General features: G+C 40.8%; 1 protein-coding gene across 1 annotated transcript in view; it reads left to right on the forward strand.

The window, feature by feature from the left end:
* The window catches only part of LOC126170135 (rab5 GDP/GTP exchange factor), an 82,620-nt gene that overhangs the window by 44,376 nt on the left and 14,407 nt on the right, over positions 1–23,837 (forward strand). The window contains exons 7-8 of the mRNA XM_049920699.1: positions 7,413–7,669; positions 16,909–17,040. Of these exons, the coding sequence (XP_049776656.1) occupies positions 7,413–7,669; positions 16,909–17,040 (389 nt within the window). The remainder of the gene's footprint in view (positions 1–7,412; positions 7,670–16,908; positions 17,041–23,837) is intronic.

The following is a 23,837-nucleotide window of genomic DNA, read 5'->3' on the forward strand; positions in this document are numbered from 1 at the left end:
ATTTATTTTCATTTTCATTTCAGCCTCGTGTTCCACTTTCCACCTTCCAGTACCATGTCACCCTCACAACACCTCCACAATGACCCCATTAAGTTTTATTTACATTCCCTCCGCAAACATGCCTTCGCCCTAGCCAGATTACACTCCCATATTTTATTTTCTCAGGCTTGTCTGACATTTGGCATCACCCCCAAAGGCCTCACACTTAAAGTTCCCATCTCTGGCTGCAACCCTTCTTTCCATCAGTCCCTATACCAGTTCCAAACCGAACAATCCATTGCCCTCACCCACCTAATCCTTCACCTACACATCCACTCAGCCAATCAACACACCCATCAACTCCTGTCCCTAATAAAAGTCCTCAATCTTTCCTCTCCCACATCCACACCGGTTGTTCAGAGCATCCTCCTACAGGCCAACCGCAAATTAGAAAAGCATGCCACCCTCCACCTTAAAAAACTATCCAATCTCCTGGTTTCCCACCTCCGGAAAGGCAACTCACTCACCCTTCACAACCTTTCCAGCAAACCTCAACCTCCTCTCATTGCACACAAACCCAGTCTCTCCCATCTACTCAATCTCCCACTTCCAGCTCCACTCCCTCCAAAACCTCTAAACTCCAATCAACACAATCTGGAACCACAACACCCCAATTCAGTAGTTAACCTCTCCTCCAAACCTCTCTCCCAATCCGAAACCTCTGTCCTATCCAAAGGCCTCACCTTCAGCTCCACTCCCAGATTTAACCAAACAGCCCTTGTCAAAGATTTACTGTCCTACACCCGTACTCTCTGCTGGAAATATCACTTTGCCACGAAGAAAAATGATCCTAATCCTACTCCCAATGATCCAACTCCCCAAGATACTATCCAAATTGAACCATGCCTGGAACAGTTCCGTCCTCCGTCACAGCGGGACCCACCTCCTCTTCCTCAAAATCACCCTCTCCTAACCTTCCAGGAATTTCTGACTTCCAGCCTTGCCTCTCAATCCTTCTTAAAAAACCTTAATCCTACTCCCAACATCACCACTGCTGAAGCCCAGGCTATCCGTGATCTGAAGGCTGACCAATCCATCGTCATTCTTCCGGCGGACAAGGGTTCCACGACTGTGGTACTTGATCGTCGGAAGTATGTGGCTGAGGGACTGCGTCAGCTTTCAGACAACACTACTTACAAAGTTTGCCATGGTAATCCCATTCCTGATGTCCAGGCGGAGCTTCAAGGAATCCTCAGAACCTTAGGCCCCCTACAAAACCTTTCACCTGACTCCATCAACCTCCTGACCCCACCAACACCCCGCACCCCCACCTTCTACCTTCTTCCCAAAATTCACAAACCCAATCATCCCGGCCGTCCCATTGTAGCTGGTTACCAAGCCCCCACAGAACGCATCTCTGCCTACGTAGATCAACACCTTCAACCCATTACATGCAGTCTCCCATCCTTCATCAAAGACACCAACCACTTTCTCGAACGCCTGGAATCCCTACCCAGTCTGTTACCCCCGGAAACCATCCTTGTAACCATTGATGCCACTTCCTTATACACAAATATTCCGCATGTCCAGGGCCTCGCTGCGATGGAGCACTTCCTTTCACGCCGATCACCTGCCGCCCTACCTAAAACCTCTTTCCTCATTACCTTAGCCAGCTTCATCCTGACCCACAACTTCTTCACTTTTGAAGGCCAGACATACCAACAATTAAAGGGAACAGCCATGGGTACCAGGATGGCCCCCTCGTACGCCAACCTATTCATGGGTCGCTTAGAGGAAGCCTTCTTGGTTACCCAGGCCTGCCAACCCGAAGTTTGGTACAGATTTATTGATGACATTTTCATGATCTGGACTCACAGTGAAGAAGAACTCCAGAATTTCCTCTCCAACCTCAATTCCTTTGGTTCCATCAGATTCACCTGGTCCTACTCTAAATCCCATGCCACTTTCCTTGACGTTGACCTCCACCTGTCCAATGGCCAGCTTCACACGTCCGTCCACATCAAACCCACCAACAAGCAACAGTACCTCCATTATGACAGCTGCCACCCATTCCACATCAAACGGTCCCTTCCCTACAGCCTAGGTCTTCGTGGCAAACGAATCTGCTCCAGTCCGGAATCCTTGAACCATTACACCAACAACCTGAAAACAGCTTTTGCATCCCGTAACTACCCTCCCGACCTGGTACAGAAGCAAATAACCAGAGCCACTTCCTCATCTCCTCAAACCCGGAACCTTCCACAGAAGAACCCCAAAAGTGCCCCACTTGTGACAGGATACTTTCCGGGACTGGATCAGATTCTGAATGTGGCTCTCCAGCAGGGATACGACTTCCTCAAATCCTGCCCTGAAATGAGATCCATCCTTCATGAAATCCTCCCCACTCCACCAAGAGTGTCTTTCCGCCGTCCACCTAACCTTCGTAACCTCTTAGTTCATCCCTATGAAATCCCCAAACCACCTTCCCTACCCTCTGGCTCCTACCCTTGTAACCGCCCCCGGTGTAAAACCTGTCCCATGCACCCTCCCACCACCACCTATTCCAGTCCTGTAACCCGGAAGGTGTACACGATCAAAGGCAGAGCCACGTGTGAAAGCACCCACGTGATCTACCAACTGACCTGCCTACACTGTGATGCATTCTATGTGGGAATGACCAGCAACAAACTGTCCATTCGCATGAATGGACACAGGCAGACAGTGTTTGTTGGTAATGAGGATCACCCTGTGGCTAAACATGCCTTGGTGCACGGCCAGCACATCTTGGCACAGTGTTACACCGTCCGGGTTATCTGGATACTTCCCACTAACACCAACCTGTCAGAACTCCGGAGATGGGAACTTGCCCTTCAGCATATCCTCTCTTCTCGCTATCCGCCAGGCCTCAATCTCCGCTAATTTCAATCTGCCGCCGCTCATACCTCACCTGTCTTTCAACATCATCTTTGCCTCTGTATTTCCGTCCCGACTGACATCTCTGCCCAAACTCTTTGCCTTTACAAATGTCTGCTTGTGTCTGTGTATGTGTGGATGGATATGTGTGTGTGTGCGAGTGTAAACCTGTACTTTTTTCCCCCCAAGGTAAGTCTTTCCGCTCCCGGGATTGGAATGACTCCTTACCCTCTCCCTTAAAACCCAATCCTTTTGTCTTTCCTTCTCCTTCCCTCTTTCCTGACGAGGCAACCATTGGTTGCGAAAGCTAGAGTTTTGTGTGTATGTTTGTGTTTATTTGTGTGTCTATCGACCTGCCAGCGCTTTTGTTGGGTAAGTCTCATCATCTTTCTTTTTAAATATATTTTCCCACGTGGAACGTTTCCCTCTATTATATATATATATATATATATATATATATATATATATATATATATATATGCATGTCATTCATAAAAAATATGTTTTCAGTCCACAGAAACTAACTTTAAAAGGACACAGAAGTAATACTGCACAACAATGCTAACCCATCAGAAAATGCATCACCCTACTACAACCAACACCTTAACCACAGCATCTGGCCATTCTGATTTAGGTTTTCTGTGATTTACCTAAATGCCTGGATGGTTCCTTTGAAAGGGCATGGCCGACTTCCTTCCCTGTCCTTCCCTAATCCTATGAGACCGATGACCTCACAGTTTGATCTCTTCCCCCAAATAACCAACCCTTAACCACACACCAGACAGGCAACACAATTTACACGGACACAACAAGCTAACCTACAATCAAGTATTAACCAGTGGCACAATTACGCAGTTTATCTCTTACACTGTTAGACACTCCACGGCCTCGCTGTGCCTTTTTCATTCAGTTACAATTATAACGCAATCAGAGTGCACCATAGCCTTGCCATGCCTTTTCAAGTACCACTGCATAAGTACTTGTCTACTAATACGGGTGCAACGTGGCGTCACTGTGTTTTGACAGATGCAGATCGCTGTCACACGCTAATGCCAGCACATGTGCAGTAGTGGTAGTGGACACACTCAGTGGTGTAAGTCACTCATACCCTGCTTTAGAATCATCATAAAGGAAACACTCATTTGCAATTCCTCCCTGCTCCTAGCTGCCACATCTCCTGCACAAATGGAGGAAATGCCATCTGCTGCGCCAGCCATATGATGTCCACGTGACAACCGGCCACACACCTATTGACTGTTGCACTGCTCTGCTGCTCCACAGCACTGTCTGCTTCTCCAGGATCTGTCTTGTTTCACAGTTGTAGGCTAACTATCCACTCCACTGAAGGCCCCCCCCCCCCCCCCCCCCCCGTAGGTCCGGGGGTTAGAATAGTTCTGAGGTATTCCTGCCTGTTGTAAGAGGTGACTAGGAGTCGTCTCACGTGTTTTGGCATTTATGTGATTGTCCCCTGCAGTGTTGACTCCATTTTTCAAAATTTTCACAAAGAATGAGCCAATTGGAGAACTGGCCTTACATGGTGCATAATGTCCATCAAGACCTCTCGCATCCTTCGTCAATGTGGATCTGCACTTCCGCTCATTCTCCAGCGAGGTGCGTTTTCCTCCATCCTCTGTGCAGTATAGCTTTCTGCACTGTTGATGATAATGGACTTCTTAGCTCGTTTGCGCCTCATATCCAGCACAGTAGCCAGTCTGTTGTGGTGGGGCCGCCATGTACCCTGTTGGTTGTAGCCCCCTGACTACACAGGGGTCACTCTGCTGATGCCTTCGCCGTATGTATGCCAAGGAGTAAATGACAGTCACCCTGTGTCATCGGGATTCCCAGCAATGGCTACCCTCCCAGGTGGCCTTTGCTGCGGTTGGGTGGCACCCGTGTGGTGGTGATCGCCTGGTTGGAGTGGGTGGCATCAAGATAGATGACACGCCATGAAGAGTAGTACATCATCTCTTGCTGGTGGTCAAGCACAGGAGTCTCTAACAAGTCAAGGTCTAACTTCAATGCTAAGAAATATGACCCAGGTCGCTTGGCGCTGTACAGTCAAGTCATACTGATACTGTACTATATTAAAACTGACTTGTATTCTTCGCGTCTGCTGATATGTGTAGTTATCCGGGAATATATGTTATTGGAGAGTACGCTCAGATGAAAAAGTGTTAATAAATAACGTAGTTCAGTTCTGTCAATAAATACGTAAAAGCTTTGCTTGTACCATTCGAAAGAGCTATGGTTAGAGCAGTAGCTGCAGTTCAAAACTGTTCAGCCCTTACATGAAAGTTTTTGAAAGATTTATTATGTTACTTTCGTTGGAGAACATACTGCTGGAAGATAACAAAACTTAGCAGCGTGTCTCCAGTGTCGATCAGAAATGTGTATCCACAAAGTACTTTTTGATTTGGAAACTCACCATTTGATGTCCAGTATTTCTTCATTAGCCGGCAGCCAGTAATAATTATGTGTTGTAAATCCATATACTGCAGAAACTGCTACCCTCTGTGCATGAGAAATTTCAACTCCTCATTACACCCACCCGAGACAGTGAATCAAATCCATCAGAGCAGCAACAAAATGCCAAGACCTTGCAGACTCTTTGTAATACTCCCCTCTATGAACTCTCCAATTGAAGTAAAAATATGCATTCATTATATAAAATGAAGGACTTTACAAGCATGGTGATTTGATGATAGTTATTTTTTTTTCTTAATATAAAATTATATTTCATATTTAGAACTCATTATTATGATTATTCTTATTGTGAGATAAATAAAATACACATACATACATATTCTTGATCTGTTCATTGTAAAGTTAAAGAATGTAGTAAGTATTTAATTCTTCACAATAAGCCTTGCGAGTAATGTTGGTGGTACTCCGCACACCTTTAGAAGGAAATATTTATGCTGGAGCGTCACTAATGCACATCACCAGCTCAACTGGCAGGCTCTCATAAAAACAAACCCACTCCCCACTGGCTAGCTGCACATTCATATTTAACCTGCATCTTGATCACTGAAGTACCATATGTTTTCCTCTTTAGATGTGAATGGAATTACTCAGGTGCACACATTGAGAACGATGCATGCACCTACATATGTGCCTCTAAGTGGGTGTGGGGCAAGTACAGGTATAGGTCACTAGCTGCAAGACATGCAGGTGTACGAGCAGCTGTACAGAAACACTTGAGATACTGTAAAATATCCTTCTTAAAGTCAAATCCAGAAAACACTGTAGATTGTCCTCTGTGTCCGTGTAATTAAGATTGAAAGAAAGAGTACAGATTTAGTGTGGTACTGAGCTGCTTCATATCAAATACTCTCCGTATCTCTGTGTAGTTCTTGATTATACTCAACAAACAAGTACTTCTAATAATACAATGAATGCCTGTTTTGAAGGCAACGGATTCATATCCTTATCTGGTTGTCCCTCACCCATAATCTTCCAGTCTGCATCGCTAATGATTTCAGCATCAGAGTGACATTAGGTGTCGATTTTCCTTATTTCAAATGACTGTAATATAGATGAAATGTTAATTTTGGATTTTAATCTCAGTGCTACTTGCATCTTTAAGTATAACTGTAAGAACATGAAATAGAAAATGAGTGCAAATAATGACATTCACTGTTTCCTTCTGTATTTTGCAGAAAATATGTACCCATGTTGTATAAGTGTTTGCACAACAAAGCAGTGCAATTCTCATCAAATAAGCATTTTTTATGTACAGTATTAGTACAATGCAGGAAGTTGTCAAGTTCTTACGTCTGTTAGTGATAAGATTCAGCAGTCAGTTCACTGTAGACTGGCCAACTGTTAATGTATTCTCCTACCATATATAAGAGTCACTCACCAAGGCCGTGTTAAGTTATGCATCTCTAACACTGCAGAATTTACTATTAAAGACGAACAGCAAAAGTATGTTTTGCTGATTCAGGAGGATGTCAGAATTGTCATAGACCTAGTACACATGCTTGCCAAGATAGAACCACCTGAAGTTGACAAGTAATTGTCACCAAGTAGGAACGGAAATATGCCCATTGGCTAATCACCACCCATAGTGTGGCCAGGTTGCAACTGTTTTACATCTTTAGTGTAGAAAAATTATTCATTTCTCTACACTGCTTCTATAATAGTCTCAGCAGTGATTATTTCAATAATCTTATTTTGCCAGGTTAACTGGAACCTTTGTAATTTGTAGACACTTTTCCATTTGGAATATCTATAGTGGCACAAATTTCCCAGAACTGCAAATTTATGACATATACTTACTTACATGTATTTTCGCTAATGCCTGGTGCTGCATCATGTTTAGATTATTCACATACATTACATTGTTGGTCACAACATGAAGGTGTCAAGTGTTGTACAGTATTCTGCTGTGGAATATGTAATTTGCTGTTTTGAATTTTCTTTCTATGATTCACTTCCATTTAGATTGATGCTCATAGACGAACTTAATGCAGTTGGAGATAGATTGTTTACTCCAGTTAGTTACTCTTTATTTACAGATATTTTGGGAATGGATTCAGCAAAGGCACCACAAGATAAGTTGGGTTGTGTGGTACGCTGTTGCCGAAATATTTTTTCACTCCTGCAGCAGTCTGTAGGAGGTCCAGCATCAGCAGATGATTTCCTCCCAGCATTGATATTCATTGTTTTAAAGGCAAATCCAGCAAGGCTGAAGAGCAATATCAACTACATTACTCGATTCTGTAATGCTAGCCGTCTTATGTCTGGTGAAGGAGGCTATTACTTTACTAATTTGGTAAGTAGTTTCAGAGATAGCATAATAATTGAAATGATGGAAATTTTGGTTTCATAATATGTAAAAAATAGGTTCTTGGTACCAAAAACAGCAGACGTAAGTGTGAGGAATATGGAGCTTTGAGCCAGGGACTGTTCCTCTTGATATGCAGATATTTAGATATTTGAAGCATATTCAGAGGTAGCAAAGCCCTTTATGTCTTAGTGTGACGACACAAGGAGGAAGTCAGAATGAAAATTAAGCAGTATAGAGCATCAGATGAATTGAAATACCGCAAAAAAAAGTTAGTAGGGATGTCTAAAAAAGGGTCTATCAACAAATGAACCTGAAACAATAATAATGAAGTAGAGGAAATACAGATAATGGTCAGCTTTCCTTACATGAATGTAGGCTTTCTTGGCATGTACTGCCGATGAAAAGCTCTTAGAGTTTCCAGACAGGTGGCAGTCTTGAAATACTGTGAGACTCTGACCAGCATTGTATTCATCTTCTGGTGAAGATCAAGTGGCAGTGTTGGAATGTCATCCCATAGCTTTTCTATGGAGGCCAGTTGGGCCAATAGAATGAGAGACAAAGTTATAAATTTTGGTGATGGACAGATATATAACCAAGGGATGACAACGGAAATTTTTTTGTGATTTATTGCCTTAGAGCTCCTGCCTCGTGATCATTGTTTAACAATTTTCATGACATTTTGCCAGCATGAATGGCTGCCATTGTCAAAGATAACCCCAATTGCTGGGGTCAGACTGGAGTCGAGCCTGCAGCTAGAGATTATACGTACATCTTGCACCAACAGCTGTGAGCTTTTCCCTGGTCATTACTGCTGTGGTTCTCCTGTATCTACGGGCAATGGTCATTCAGTGCAGCATGGTAATCCAGTGGCTAAAGAATGCCAATACAACATCTGGTAGGTGAATGGAATCTGGCTTAAATCTTACCCCAAAGCAAGAAGCAGAAAGTAATCTTGGATGTGAGAAGCGAAGTGGACGGTAGAGTGGAATCTGACTGGAGCAGTGCACACAATGGAATCACTTAAGGATCTGTCCGTCACCCACTGCTGTTTCTCCGATGTAGAAATTACTTACTTGTGCCATAGAATCATGCATTTTGATTGTGTGCTGTTGATATCTAGCATAATGATAGGTATTAGATCTTCCACTGATTCAGATGATGGTGTGAACCAATTGCTGTTAAACACCTTACATCATTCGATGTAAATTCGCTATCAGTAAAACTGATAAAATTTACTATATCAAATCCTAGTCTAACCACATAAGCCATGGATCTGTGTAGTGCATGAAGTACATACAAAAAGTATACTAATCTAAATTCGTAGGCATCCACGTAGACAGCAGGCATACCTGCCATCATCATACCCTCCAAAAATGAAGAAATCTCTCCTTGGCTACATTCATCGTTAGGAAAATTTCAGCTATCAGAAAGCTTAGCATCACAAATTCTGCTTACTTCAAGGGAATCACAGATTTTCTGTTATATACTACATTGGTTTTCTTTGTTTCTACTGAATAAATTGCTCTTTCCAAATTAAGTGCTTGCCAAATCTATTTTAAATTTCCATTTATTCATTCCAGAGTCAGTAGAACTTGAGGCACATCATTTACAAATATCTCAATTTTCTTTAAGCTATGAAACTTTGCTGCAAGTTAACAACCTTCAATGTTGCAATCATCACTGTAGTAACAAAGACTTCTCTGCTATTTTATTTTGTGATTTTATACCTCTGGCACTTATTGGTATTTATGAAAACTTTATTACTAGAAGCCAATTATCCATTCAACCTTTCAGATACACACATGAACTAAATTTAATACTCATCCAATTTGAGCAGCCTCCCTATCAGTAATTATAAACAGCACTGGTACAAAACAGTAGGTATTCACTAATCATATGATTGTTTCACGTACCAACACAGCCCCCACTGATCCAACTCCATAATTTCATTATAACCTGTAACCCCATCTTAAGTCCTTAGTCCCGTTCCAGAATGTCTCCCTCAAATCCATCTCCCATCCCATCCTAATTACCTTCCACACTTTCTGCACAACCATCTTCTAAATGCTTCCCAAACATCAATAAACTTAACTGTCCTGGACTAACTATTGTAACTAATAACTGTGCACCTACGAAAAGAAACTTGCTATGTTGACTAACACATCCAACCTATTGCACACAGCTGAATGTACATCAAAAACAGAAACCATTTCCTTCTCATCTGTAAACTATCCCTGTTCCATTATAGTCTGAGTCCGTGCTCTTCACTGGTAATGCCACCTCAATATACACCAATATATTCCATGCCAATGTCAAACACGACTTGTCCCACTGTCCTATCAATCCGAAATCCTCAGTCCCGTTTCTTGTAGACCTGACGAACTATATCCTTATCTTTAACAAATCTTCCTTTGAAAGGAAGATATACAAAGACATCATCAACACGGAAATGGGCACTAGCATGACATCCTCTTAAGCCAACCTGTTCAGTCAATGTAGAGCAGGCTGTTCCAACCGAGCTCCAGGGAGCCTGAGCGCTCACTGCGACAGCTCGGAGCCTGTGTGGAGGGGGAAAGCGAACTCACTGCCCCCTGGCCGCATGCAGCCGCAACTGACGCAATAATCCGTGTTCAATGACAGCTATGACTAGCCGCGGGAGCCCTGTACCTCTATTGGAGGATACATTTCTATTCATTGAGAGGGATGGTTGTCCTCAGTGTCTTGTATGTCATAAACTATTTAATTCTGCGAAGAGGTACAATATACGACGACATTATACACGTCTTCACGCAGCGCACTACGATCAGGTAGAAGGCGTTGCACACAGAGAACTGGTAGCCAGGCTTAAGAACGACATACCACGAGACGTAAGATTAAAAACAATTTCGTAATACGGAGGGTATCAAAACATGCAACATAGTTCGTGTTCTGTAATGCGTTTATAATTTTCAGGTGAATGAGAGCAGAGAAAACACTACTGAATCTGCAATTCGAGCAAGCTACAGGGTCGCTCACATCATTGCAACGAGTGGCAAGCCGTTTTCGGTGGGACCACTCGTAAAATCGTGCATGGTAGCAGTTGCAGAATGTTTGTTTCCAAGGGAGGTGCAGGCAATTGAAGGGGTTTGCCTGTCGAAGCAAACTCGTCGAATCCTGGACATGGCAGCGGATTTAGAGACTCAGCTCAGGAAAAACGCGGAGAGCTGTGTTGCATTTTCGCTAGCGCTTGACGAAAGCACCGACACGTCGGACTGTGCTCAGCTTACAGTCTTTGTGCGTGGTGTCGACATGGAGCTCCAAGTAACTGAAGAACTATTGGATGTGGTACCACTCGATTACACTGCAACAGGACGTGACATTTTTGAAGCTGTTTGGGAATCAGTGGACAATACGAATTTGACGTGGGATAAGCTCCGTTCTGTAGTGACAGACGGTGCACCACAAATGATTGGGCTTCACAAAAGGTTTTGCTTCTCGTTTGAAAAATAAACTCAGGGACGAACTCGTGAAAGACTTTGTGACTCTTCATTGTTTTATTCACCAAGAGGCACTGTGTGCTGAAACAGTAGAGCTAGGTGGCGTAATGAAAGATATCATGAAGTGTGTGAATTTTAGCGGCGTCATGGTATGAATCATTGCCAGTTCAAAGGATTCCTGAAAGATATGGAAGCGGAGTATGGGGATATACCTTATCACAGTAGTGTTCTTTGGCTGAGTCTGGGAAAAGCTCTTGATGTTTTCTTTGCCATTCGTGAGGAAATATCCCTTTTTCTCTAAATGAAAGGGGAAGAAATGCGTTGTCTGGAAGATATAAAATGGATATTAGACCTGGTGTTCCTAGCTGACATAGCTATGCATCCGAATAATTTAAATCTGTCATTGCAGGCCATTGACATGCACGACCAGATCAAAGTATTCATGGAAAAGTTATGTTTATTTGAGAGACAGATGAGTAATGGACATTTAACGTTCTTCAATGGTCTTGCTTCTTTAAAACTACCTGAAGGTACTACTTTCGGTGATTACCAAGCAAAGTTAAAGCAGCTCATCACGTCGTTTGAAACACGATTCCCAGACGTCACTAGTTTGGAAATGGAACTTAAGGTGTTCAGCACTCTGTTTTCAGTTTCCCCCGATGACTTGTCATCGTCACTTCAAATGGAGATTATTGATTTGCAAAATTCAACTTTGTTGAAAGAGAGGTACTACAACACGTTGGATTTGTCACGATGGTATTGTTCATTACAGCAAAAAACATTTCCCAAGCTTCACAACAATGCAACTCAGATCATGTGCACGTTTGGATCTACGTATTGTTGTGAGCAGCTTTTCTCAGCAATGAAAAGAGTAAAAAGTAAGGAACGATCGTTTCTTCAGGATGTAACAATGAAGGCCATCCTCCGCATTAATGCTGCAAACACTTTGACGCCTGATATTTCCGATCTTGTAACGAAAAGAAGATGTTAAGCTACAAAGGCCTAATAAATTTAGTATGCAATTTCTTGTAAAACAGTTGTTTCTTATTTATTTCCTGAACATTGTATTTCCTGGTGTAGCATGTCACCACGTCTTAGCAGCTAAGAGTATGAGGTTGTCAATCTTGTAAGATGCAGCTGACACATCAAAACGCTTGCCTTGCCGCCTGCATCAACCAGCCCTGCCACGTGCCGGCCCACTTGAATGGTCACAGCGAGCGACACGGCTCCCTGGAGCAGGGAGTGCTCCGCAGCTCACCACGGAGCCGACGAGCTGGAACAGCCTGATCTAGAGGAAACCTCCCTAGCCAGCCAAGATCCAAAACCCTTGGTCCGGTTCACTGATGATATGTACACGATCTGGACCCAGGGTCAAGGCACTATCCTCATCCCTCAACAGTCTTAACACCAACTTCCCTTTGGTTCACCAGGTACTCTCGGCACAATGTGCCACCTTGCTTGTTGTTAACCACCACTTTCCAATGATTCCACAAAAACTTCTGTCCATATGAAACACACCAGTCATCAGTAATACCTCCATTTTCATTGCTGCTATCCCTGTCGCACTAAAAATTCTCCTAGGCAGTCTGGCAAACTGAATGGCACCCCTGCAGCGATGAACAATCCTTTACCCAGTATAATGAACGTCTTCTACGGCCTTCTGAATATATGCATTGCACATACAAATATCTTGTGCCATGCCCATGCATGCCCCTAATCCTCTGACCAATTCTATAAACCAGCTGCAAAGGAGCGATCCCTCATAACCCAATTATCACCCTGGACTGGAACAACTGAACTATATATTTCACCAGGGTTTCCCCTAATTATGGTACTTAGGAATGCAACACATTATCCATGATCATTCCCATCCCTTAAAGGCAATATTCTGCTGTTCAACCAATCTATGAAATATCCTTATGCTCCCTTATGTCACATCTACTCGCACACCTTGCCAAATGGATTACCCAAGCACAAAACATTTTCCATGCAACCACCCAGCAGATCCTGTTTCAATCCCATTACAGGCATATTTAAAGACAGGACCACCAATGAAAGTAAAAATCATATCATATATACCAGGTCCATTGTCGCTTTTGCACAGCTTTATATGCACACACGACTAACCAGTTGTCCATCAGCGTGGATGGCCACCACCCAACTGTGGCCAAGAGAGGAGTGGCGAAGTAACTGCTGAACACAACACGCTTGACTTCTATAGCTGCTTTACAATACACACCATCTGGAGCATCACCCTACCCATTCCCAATACCAGCCAGTTTTTCCAAACTATGTAGAAGAGACGAGAATTGCCCCCACAACTTATCCTTTGATCCCTCAATCATCTTGGGGGGACTGTCCTCACTAGCACCTGTCTCTCAATCAACCTCTTCTGCCCCCCCCCCCCCACTAAACTCATTCTACGTTCACACTCTCCTCTCCACAGTCTTCCTCTTTCTCTGTCCCACCCCTCTCCCATGGACAATCTGCCCCTTCTCCCTCACACCTCAACACCTATACCCTCGTCCACTCCTCCACACCACTGCTCTTCCATTTGGTCCATGTTTGCATAGAAAAACAACAATATTGGAATTGTGAGTCCGCCTTGAGGCAAAACATTTAGTTAGTTGTTTACTTATTTATTCCCCAAACTAGTTTTGGCAACGAATGTTCTTGATCATAAACAAAGTGCAAAAGTTTTGTTTTTCTGTGTGTAGAATCAGCTACATGCTGTCCAGCGAACTTGCAGATGACATGATGTACGCTGAGAAAAAACAGCAACAGGAAAAAGCATAGAAAATGTGCAGCAAACAGGGACAATAATTCTTAAAAACATGGCATAACATACAATAAATAAGATTTAAAGAACCCACTGATGATGGTGATATTTGTTGCTGAAACTAGTTTGGGGAATAAATAAGTAAACAAATAACAATGTGTTTTGCATCAAGGTGGACTCTCAATTCCGACATTGTTGTAGTGCCAGTACAATTTGTGTGTGTGTGTGTGTGTGTGTGTGTGTGTGTGTGTGTGTGTGTGTGTGTGCGTGCGTGCGTGCGTGCGCACATATGCTCACTAGTTAATTCTGAAGGAGGAAATGGTCTCAAAAAGTTAGCAACAACTTCACTGTTGTTGAAGTGCATATCGGCTATTCAATACTAACTACATGGTGAGTTGTTACCTTCCAGAATTTATAGTTATTTTATTATCCAGTATCTAGCAAGTATCATCCATCTTTTTAGATAAAACAAACTGAAAGTAAGTGTCTGACAACTGAGTTTCCTGGTTGAAATAAGATTATGTTACATTTTAAGAGAGATCCTGACCATAAATGAGTGAAGAAACTATTTTCTGTGTGTCATGTGTAATCCATGAAATGATTAACCTGAGAAAATGCTAGATGGGCTCATATGCCTGTATATCTGACTCTTGTCATTAAAGTAACACTCAACTTTAAAACAACTGCAGAACAAAATTTAAACAATAACAAATATCGTCTTTAAGGCAACCTCAAGGGTTCATAATTTTGTGTGTTCCACATGTGTAATTTTTACTTCCTATTTTTCACATAAACTTGCACCTTCTCCTTTCCCAGGTGTTGAATTTCTTTTCTGATGAAATTTATAACAACTCTCACAAATCATTTTAACAGCTCCTCAAATATATAGACACTGAAACTGTCATTTCTTATTTTTGGCAAAATGAATATCAAACGCTGGCAAACTCAAATTTGCCAAAACCATTCCAGTTCCCCCTGCACTCACATATTTGACACAACCATTTCTCCCTTGACAAGATTGTATTTTCTACTAGTTGGTTCAGATACAAAGAATAATATGCAAGAACAATTTAGTACATTGTTCACATGTACTGAAAATAATGTGTCTACCTCGAGACATACAAAATTTTTGATGTTGTGGTGCTCTGCACTAGACTGTGTTGCATAACATTCTGAATTAACATATTAATGAGACTGAGCTCACAATACACAGTATCATCTCTAATGTTTGTTTAAACACTTATGCCATTCAACCATTTGTGCTAGTATAACACAAAACTATGCCGAACAAATAAAAAGAGTGCATAAAAGCAGTGTAGATGTCCCTCTTAAAATTAATCTAATTATAAAGATCTATAACTTTATTTTACTTTTAACTAGTTCATTACTACAGTGCGTATCTTTAAAGTTATTTGGCAGCATGTTGAAGATTTTAATATTGGTGGATCGTACACATTTCTATGCTGAACTTTAAGTCTTTATACATCACACTGCAGATCAGCCTTCCTTCTAGTGGTGTAAGGTCAGGAGTGTCCCAGCTAAATGCGATAGGCCAGTTCTTGTTCTCTGTGCCTGTAAACAATTTGACAATCTGTGATTGGTTGCTGACGACGTGGAAATGAATGGGACAGTGTCCTTTTTAAGTGACTGTAGGAGGACACAGGATGACTTCATCAAAATTTCTATTTAGTGTGACTAATGGCAGCTTGCACTAAATGTGGACAAAAGTTAATTAATGCAGATGAGAAGGAAACACAATCCTATTCTGTTCGAATACAGTATCGGTGGTATGCTCTTTAACAGAGTCACGTTGATTACATATCTAGGCATAATGTTGTAAGGTGGAATAAGCACATAAAGTCATTTATAAGGAAGGTAGACGGTCAAACTTCAGTTTATTGGGAGAATTCTGTAATACTGTAGCTCATCTGTAAAGGATACCATAGACAGAACACTTATGTGACCCATTCTTGAGTGCTGCTCAAGTGTTTGAGATCCCTACCAGGTCAGATTGAAGGATGACATAATGCATTTCGGAGGTGTTCTGCTATATTTGTTATTGATAGGTTCAATCCATAAGTGAGTATTATGGAAAATATATGTGAACTCGGAACGGGAATCCCTGGAGGAAGGAACACATTCTTTTCATAAAACACTATTGAGAAAATTTGGAGAAACAACATTTGTGATTGACTCTGACATACAACTCACCTATGTACCACAAAGACAAGATAAATCAGGGCTTGTATGGAAGTATGTAGACAGTCATTGTTCTCTCACTCCATTTGTGAGTGGAACAGGAAAGGGAATGACTAACAATTGTGCAAGGTACCCTCCGCCATTCACCATATGGTGGCTTGCGGAGTATGTACGTACATGTAAGTCATGGTAAATTTTGTAAGCCTGGTAATGTACAGGACTGTCAACAATGTACTCCTTATCAGATAAATATGCTGAAAAGTGGTGGTCAGCGTGCCTAGGCACTATGCAAATAATTCAGACAACATTTTCTTGAAGACAGATTTTCATTGACAGTGGTATATTGCCCCCGAAGATAACACCATAAAACATGAAGTGGCAGAAGACCCCTTGATATTTAGAGAGGTCCAAAGAAAATTGGTATGGTAAAAATAATTTGGGTCTTTCTAATGAGTAGAAAGCAGACCAACCTTTTGTGTACTTAGTATCATTTTAGTTAATGCAGCTGCATTTTCTCTTTGTGACTTTTTTGGTTTGGTTGAGTAAAGAAAATGTAGTACTTACAATTAAATCAGTATGTCTGTGTTTAGAATTTATAACTTACAAATATGAAGCAAACTGAAACTTATGTGCAGTAAATGTGTAAACGTAGACTGTTGTAATAGGTTGTACTTCTTAATTCCATTAACTTGAATGGTTGTTTCAGTAAATCTTTGTAAGTACCTTTTAATTCATGCAGATTTCTCATGGCTGATTTTTTTCTGTTGCAGTGTGGTGCTTTGTTTTTTATTGAAAATTTAACAGCTGAATCCCTTAACATGCCTGTTGAAGAATTTGATCAATATATGTCTGGAGAATTAGCACCTCCAAGTACTTGGGAGTCAGCACTCCTGATGTGTGAGGTATGTACATAAAGTTAGGATGTCACAGGTATAACCAATAGGCTGATCTGCAGTTCATTATGTTTTCGTGAGTAATTTTCTTACATGTAATGCATCATTAACACACTTTTTTGAGAATAGGTATTGTGAGCATAAATCATGTATAAGCTTGAATAAGCAAGAACATATTTTTCCACTACAGTAGAGTACATATTGAATTCATTGCTTGAGGGTAGGTTAAAAATCTTCTCTAGCAAGAGGATCAATAATCATGGATGGGTGAAGAAAGTACCTTAATGAATTAGCTTGTTTGCACTCAGAAGTAAGCTAACATCACATACATATGTGCTGACAGAATGTTAATCCATTTATTTTAACACTTCTTCAAACCAAATTCCATTCTGTGAACATTTTCTGTCTTATTGGTGTCAGTGCCTTAGTATACCTCTTTAAGATGGTAACTGTGACTGAAATAATACAGTCAAGTAAAATGTTGGTGTAGTTTGTATCACTGTCACAGGGATTGAAACCTGTGACCTCTCTAATTATTTACATTGATCAATGTTTACAGAGGTGCAGTGTGTGTCTCTCGTGTTGTTAAAACATGAAGTGTTATACGTTGAGAATGTGTGAGATGAAGACTTAAACCTAGATCTCTGTAGTACACACCTCACCTTTTGCAAACATCTTTCGTCAATCTTTCTAAAATATGTACAGGCTCTCCCAAGATCACTTGAGCTGCTCTGCAAGCAAAAGATTGACATAACTTGAAATTAATTCCTGGTTGGAACTTTCCTTTATGTAATTTTGATCATGTTGAGCACAGCTGACACAGATGTTAATCATTAATAAAAACCCCCTCAGCTGCAGTTTACACATTTATTGTGTTGCAACTGGCTTTGTTCATTGAACACTTCATGTTGATGAATTTTGTTGAAGTCATGACATAAATCGTCTGGTTATTGTAGGTAATGGAAAACCAAATCCAAAAACACTGAACAAACATTCTACTGACCATCTGGTAGAAGTATGGTGAGCATGCATGGCATGCTACATACATTGGTTGGCAGAAGGTATATGATCAGTGTTTTTGGATTTGATCTTTAATGTTACTTATGACAATCAGACCATTTATGTCACAAATTTGGAAAAACTCAGCAACTTGAAGATGTTAAACAGACGAAACTGGTCATAACACAATAAATGTGTAATAATACAACTGCATTGGGGTAAGATAGATACTACCTACAGGAAAATTAAAGATACCTTTGGAGAAAGGAGAACCACTTGCATGAATATCAAGAGCTTTGATGGAAATCCAGTTCTAAGCAAAGAAGGGAAAGCAGAAAGGTGGAAAGAATATATAGAGTGTCTATACAAGAGCAATGTACTTGAGGACAATATTATGGAAATGGAAGAGGATGTAGATGAAGATGAAATTGGAGATATGATACTGCGTGAAGAGTTTGACAGAGCACTGAAAGACCTGAGTCGAAACAAGGCCCCGGAGTAGACAACATTCCATTAGAACTTCTGACAGCCTTGGGAGAGCCAGTCCTGACAAAACTCTACCATCTGGTGAGCAAGAAGTATGAGACAGGCGAAATACCCTCAGACTTCAAGAAGAATATAATAATTCCAATCCCAAAAGCAGGTGTTGACAGATGTGAAAATTACCGAACTATCAGTTTAATAAGTCACAGCTGCAAAATAATAACGCAAATTCTTTACAGATGAATAGAAAAACTAGTAGAAGCCGACATCGGGGAAGATCAGTTTGGATACCGTAGAAATATTGGAACATGTGAGGCAATACTGACCTTACGACTTATCGTAGAAGAAAGATTAAGGAAAGGCAAACCTACGTTTCTAGCATTTGTAGACTTAGAGAAAGCTTTTGACAGTGTTGACTGGAATACTCTATTTCAAATTCTAAAGGTGGCAGGGCTAAAATACAGGAAGCGAAAGGCTATTTACAATTTGTACAGAAACCAGACGGCAGTTATAAGAGTCGAGAGGCATGAAAGGGAAGCAGTGATTGGGAAGGGAGTGAGACAGGGTTGTAGCCTCTCCCCGATGTTATTCAATCTGTATATTGAGCAAGCAGTAAAGGAAACAAAAGAAAAATTCAGAGTAGGTATTAAAATCCATGGAGAAGAAATAAAAACTTTGAGGTTCACCGATGACATTGTAATTATATCAGAGACAGCAAAGGACTTGGAAGAGCAGTTGAATGGAATGGACAGTGTCTTGAAAGGAGGATATAAGATGAACATCAACAAAAGCAAAACGAGGATAATGGAATGTAGTCGGATTAAGTCGGGTTATGCTGAGGGAATTAGATTAGGAAATGAGGCACTTAAAGTAGTAAAGGAGTTTTGCTATTTGGGGAGCAAAATAACTGATGATGGTCGAAGTAGAGAGGATATAAAATGTAGACTGGCAATGGCAAGGAAAGCGTTTCTGAAGAAGAGAAATTTGTTAACATCAAGTATAGATTTAAATGTCAGGAAGTCGTTTCTGAAAGTATTTGTATGGAGTGTAGCCATGTATGGAAGTGAAACGTGGACGATAAATAGTTTAGACAAGAAGAGAATAGAAGCTTTCGAAATGTAGTGCTACATAAAAATGCTGAAGATTAGATGGGTAGATCACATAACTAATGAGGAGGTATTGAATAGAATTGGGGAGAAGAGGAGCTTGTGGCACAACTTGACTAGACGAAGGGATCGGTTGGTAGGACATGTTCTGAGACATTGAGGGATCACCAATATAGTATTGTAGGGCAGTGTGGAGGGTAAAAATCATAGAGGGAGACCAAGAGATGAATACACTAAGCAGATTCAGAAGGATGTAGGCTGCAGTAGGTACTGGGAGATGAAGAAGATGGCACAGGATAGAGTAGTATGGAGAGCTGCATCAAACCAGTCTCAGGACTGAAGATCACAACAACAACAACAACAACAACAACATGGTTCTTATTAATCATTAACTTCCTTTATGTAGCAGGGAGAAGTGTCAAAGTGATGGTTATGTTCTGTTCAGCTTTAGCTTAAAAACAAATTCTAAACTAATGTTAACATAGGTATTAATATTTGATCAGAAGGGAATAATTCTGACTGAGTAATATGCCATGTTGGCAGCAGCATGTATTGGGTACAGCTAATAAATAAAAATTTAAAGAAAGTAAATTTTATGTGATGCCAAGAGCTACTAGTAAAGGAAACCTTTAACTACTACCAATTTTAATTGAAATGATCGTCAGTAGGTATACTGTGGCATTAACCCATTAGTGCTGGAATTAATTTTTTCGTGATTTTTTTTTTAAAAAGATGTGTTATTATGCCTGTAAGAGGCATAAATTACACAACAGAGTTATTTGGAGGACAGTCATTACCGCCATTAGCGAGATATTTGATGTTGCCATATGGCAACGCTAGGGGCTTTCACTGCCTAAATTTATATGGATTACAACTTCAACTAAAATAAGTAGGTTATTGAAATTTCTTATTAGATATACAAGTTTTGTGCAAATTTATTATTCAGTCTTCGTCATACAATTGATACTTTATAACACAGTACAATTAACAATCAAAAATCAAACCATACATTATTTTACATGAAATGGAATAAAACAGTCAATACACAATCCCACAATACACTTTGAACACATTGGTCTCACAATAGATTTACAGTCCTTGTGTGCACACCTTTTCTTCTTCGAGGTGGTCAGTCTTATCAAACCTAATTGAATCTGATATGCAACTGTCAGAACATGCCCTTGATGCAGATGGGCTCCCAGCTCCTTTTGGTAAAGCTTGGTGTCTTTGCAAGTACACTGTTGCCACTTCTCTCTTGAAATCAAGCTGAGAAGTAGTTTGGTTTCTTGCTTTATTGTACAAACTCCATCTGTTTTGTATGGAGACATCTAAACATCCATGTAAAGAGACACCAGTACCATTTCTTGCTTCTTATTGCAATGTGATAGCATGCTAGATTCTGATCCATCTGATCAGTACCTCCCATATATGTATTATATTTGGCTACCAGTTTTGGTGTGGGAATCATTATATTTCGCTTTTTTAGTTGCAAGAATCTCTCGACTTGGCCAACTTCTTGTGCACCACGTGAAGAAGAGATCATTGTGACAACTGAGTTGTCCAGCCGCCACACATACAATAATCCATCATTCTTCTCTATTGCTGTCTCAAAATATCCCTGATCTTTCTTGGGAAATAATTTTTTGTTTTCCAGTGGACAGTCCTTAGGAATTCTGTTTTCTCTTATGGTACCGACGGCAGAATATCCGCCAACATGTTCATTTCCCAAATCTTCATCTGTGTCTACATTCGAATCTGGGGGTTCAACAAACACATCACCTTCAGTATCGTCATTATAAAGAATCTCCAGCACCCCAGCAAGCGAGAAACCTCTTCTAAAACTAAAAAGAGAAAATTCGTCCTTTTACTGAGTACAAGCGCCTAGCGTTGCCATATGACAACAATGACGTTCAAACAGCCCAAATGGACATAATTTACTTCACAGCAAGCAGTAACCTCCAAAGAATATATATTTGAGTATTTAAAGCACAACCATACTAAAAAAACCAAATTATATATTGTAAGTTACTGTGTAAAACATACTTACTCGAACTTATACTCCATTTTTCTTCGTCATTCAGCAAACGACGACTTACAACACTGCTTACGCTGCAGAATTTAAATGTATTGTTAAAACTATTGCATTGTAGTGATCTTTACAGTCTTGCAGAAAGGAATCCAGTGCTGCCAACACACTCACTTCGTTGATGTCGTGGAAACAACGATTTTAAAAAAGTGTTACCAACATTGCCATATGGCAACACACGGCGCTAATGGGTTAATCAAAAAAATGAAATTCTAAATTAATGATAGTATTATGAAAAGGATAGATTGTTACTCACTGTATAAAGTAGACACTGAGTCACAAACAGGCATGACAAAAAGACTGCTACATATTTGAGTTTGGCCAAAAGGCCTCCTCCTAAAGCGCGCACACACACACACACACACACACACACACACACACACACACACACACACACACACTGTCTCTGCCCACTGGGGCATACTGCAGCATGCCCCAGTGGCCAGAGACAGTGGTCACGTGTGTGTGTGTGTGTGTGTGTTTTCAAGTTAAACTTTCGGTTGAAAGCTCAAATGTATAGCAGTCTTTTTGTTGTGCCTGTCTGTGACTCAGTATCTTCTCTGTATGGTGAGTAACAGTCTAGCAGTCTATCCTTTCCATAATACTGTCATTATTCTCTCCTAAGTTATAAATTAAATCATTCTGCATTAATATGCAGGTACCTAGAAATGGACTTATATACATGCGTTTTATCCTTGGTGGTGGCACACAATGACCATTTTTATTAGACACTGAGATTTACCTCCTGTTTATTTGTTGTATCAAAATTAAAATTCATCTGAGAAAAATATAAAATGATGAAACAGAAATGCTCGTTAGTACATAGCTTCAGGGGCAAAGCATTAAGTACTGCCAAAAGACAAATATAAAATCACACAAAAATATTGTAGCCTTTTGAACTGTTAGTACCTTCCTTGGGGAGGATAGGGGGTTAGGCTGAGGGAGGTTAAAAAGTAAGGCCTGAGGATGAGTGTGAGCCACCTGTTTTGAGAACAGAGGGAGGCCATGACGAAATGAGAGCTGTCAGAGAGGATGCTAGGTCCTAAGATAGTACAGTGAAACACTGTGCCAGATTCAATCCAGATATGACAGAATGAGAAGTAATGGTGGATTAAGAGGATGAAAAATAAAATGAATAGTACAATTAACTTCTAGGAGGAGATGGGGGGAAATCATGAGAAATGGGGGAAGAGAATGAAGATGAGAAAGTAAAACCAATAAAAAGTAATGAAATAAATATTATGACAGTCATATGTCAACACAGGCAAGTCCCTGATGGTGCCAAGATGTGAGGATATGTTAGAGGGCAACATCATCATCTCCAGAGTTGAGGCAAACTACTATCAAGTTAGAGGATTCAAATGGCCTGTATAGTGTAGCAGGCACTCAGTCCTGTACATTTATGCCATAGAGCATGTTCAGCTACTGGGTAATGGGTATCCTCAAGGTGGACAGTTCTTCTATGGCCATTAGTGTGCTCTACCAGTTTAGTGGTGAATGTTCGTATATAAAACATTGTACAGTGGACACAAGTTAGTTTGTAAACAACTTGCATGATTTTGTAAGTTTCTCTGCCTCTGATACTTTAGGATATATTGTTGTTTTGGCTGGAGTTGGTGGTAATGGTGGATGCATGGTGCAGGTTTCAGTGCAGAAGTGACTGCAGGGGTAATCTGGGAATGTCGTATGGTTTGACAACAGTCTTTCGGAGGTTAGGACAGTGACAGTTTGTGATGTGGGGAGGATGTCAGGGGGGGAGAGGTTCTCATTTCAGGGATAGTCAAGGGAAAATTGAAACTTTGCTGGTTGGTTTGGATATCATTAATCACCAAGTAGCAGTCTAATAAATGAGTTATACTGACCAAGTCCTAAGAATGAGCTGATTGGCTAGTACTGCTGTGGGAGTTGTTTGGTATCAGCGTTTCGAGGACTGAATAATGCATTAACACAATCAATAAGATTATATTGTAACAATAATAACTATGGTGTTCCATTGTAATTAAGTGTTATATTTCTTGATTTTACACAAATGTGAGGCAGTTGCTCCCTTCGCCTTACAATTTAATGATGGTTAAACTTAATACGGTTGCTCTTTGATATCTTTCCACACTGTTGCAATAATTAACACAAAC

The sequence above is a fragment of the Schistocerca cancellata genome, chromosome 1 (assembly GCF_023864275.1).
Source record: "Schistocerca cancellata isolate TAMUIC-IGC-003103 chromosome 1, iqSchCanc2.1, whole genome shotgun sequence".
Taxonomy (NCBI): Eukaryota; Metazoa; Arthropoda; class Insecta; order Orthoptera; family Acrididae; genus Schistocerca; species Schistocerca cancellata.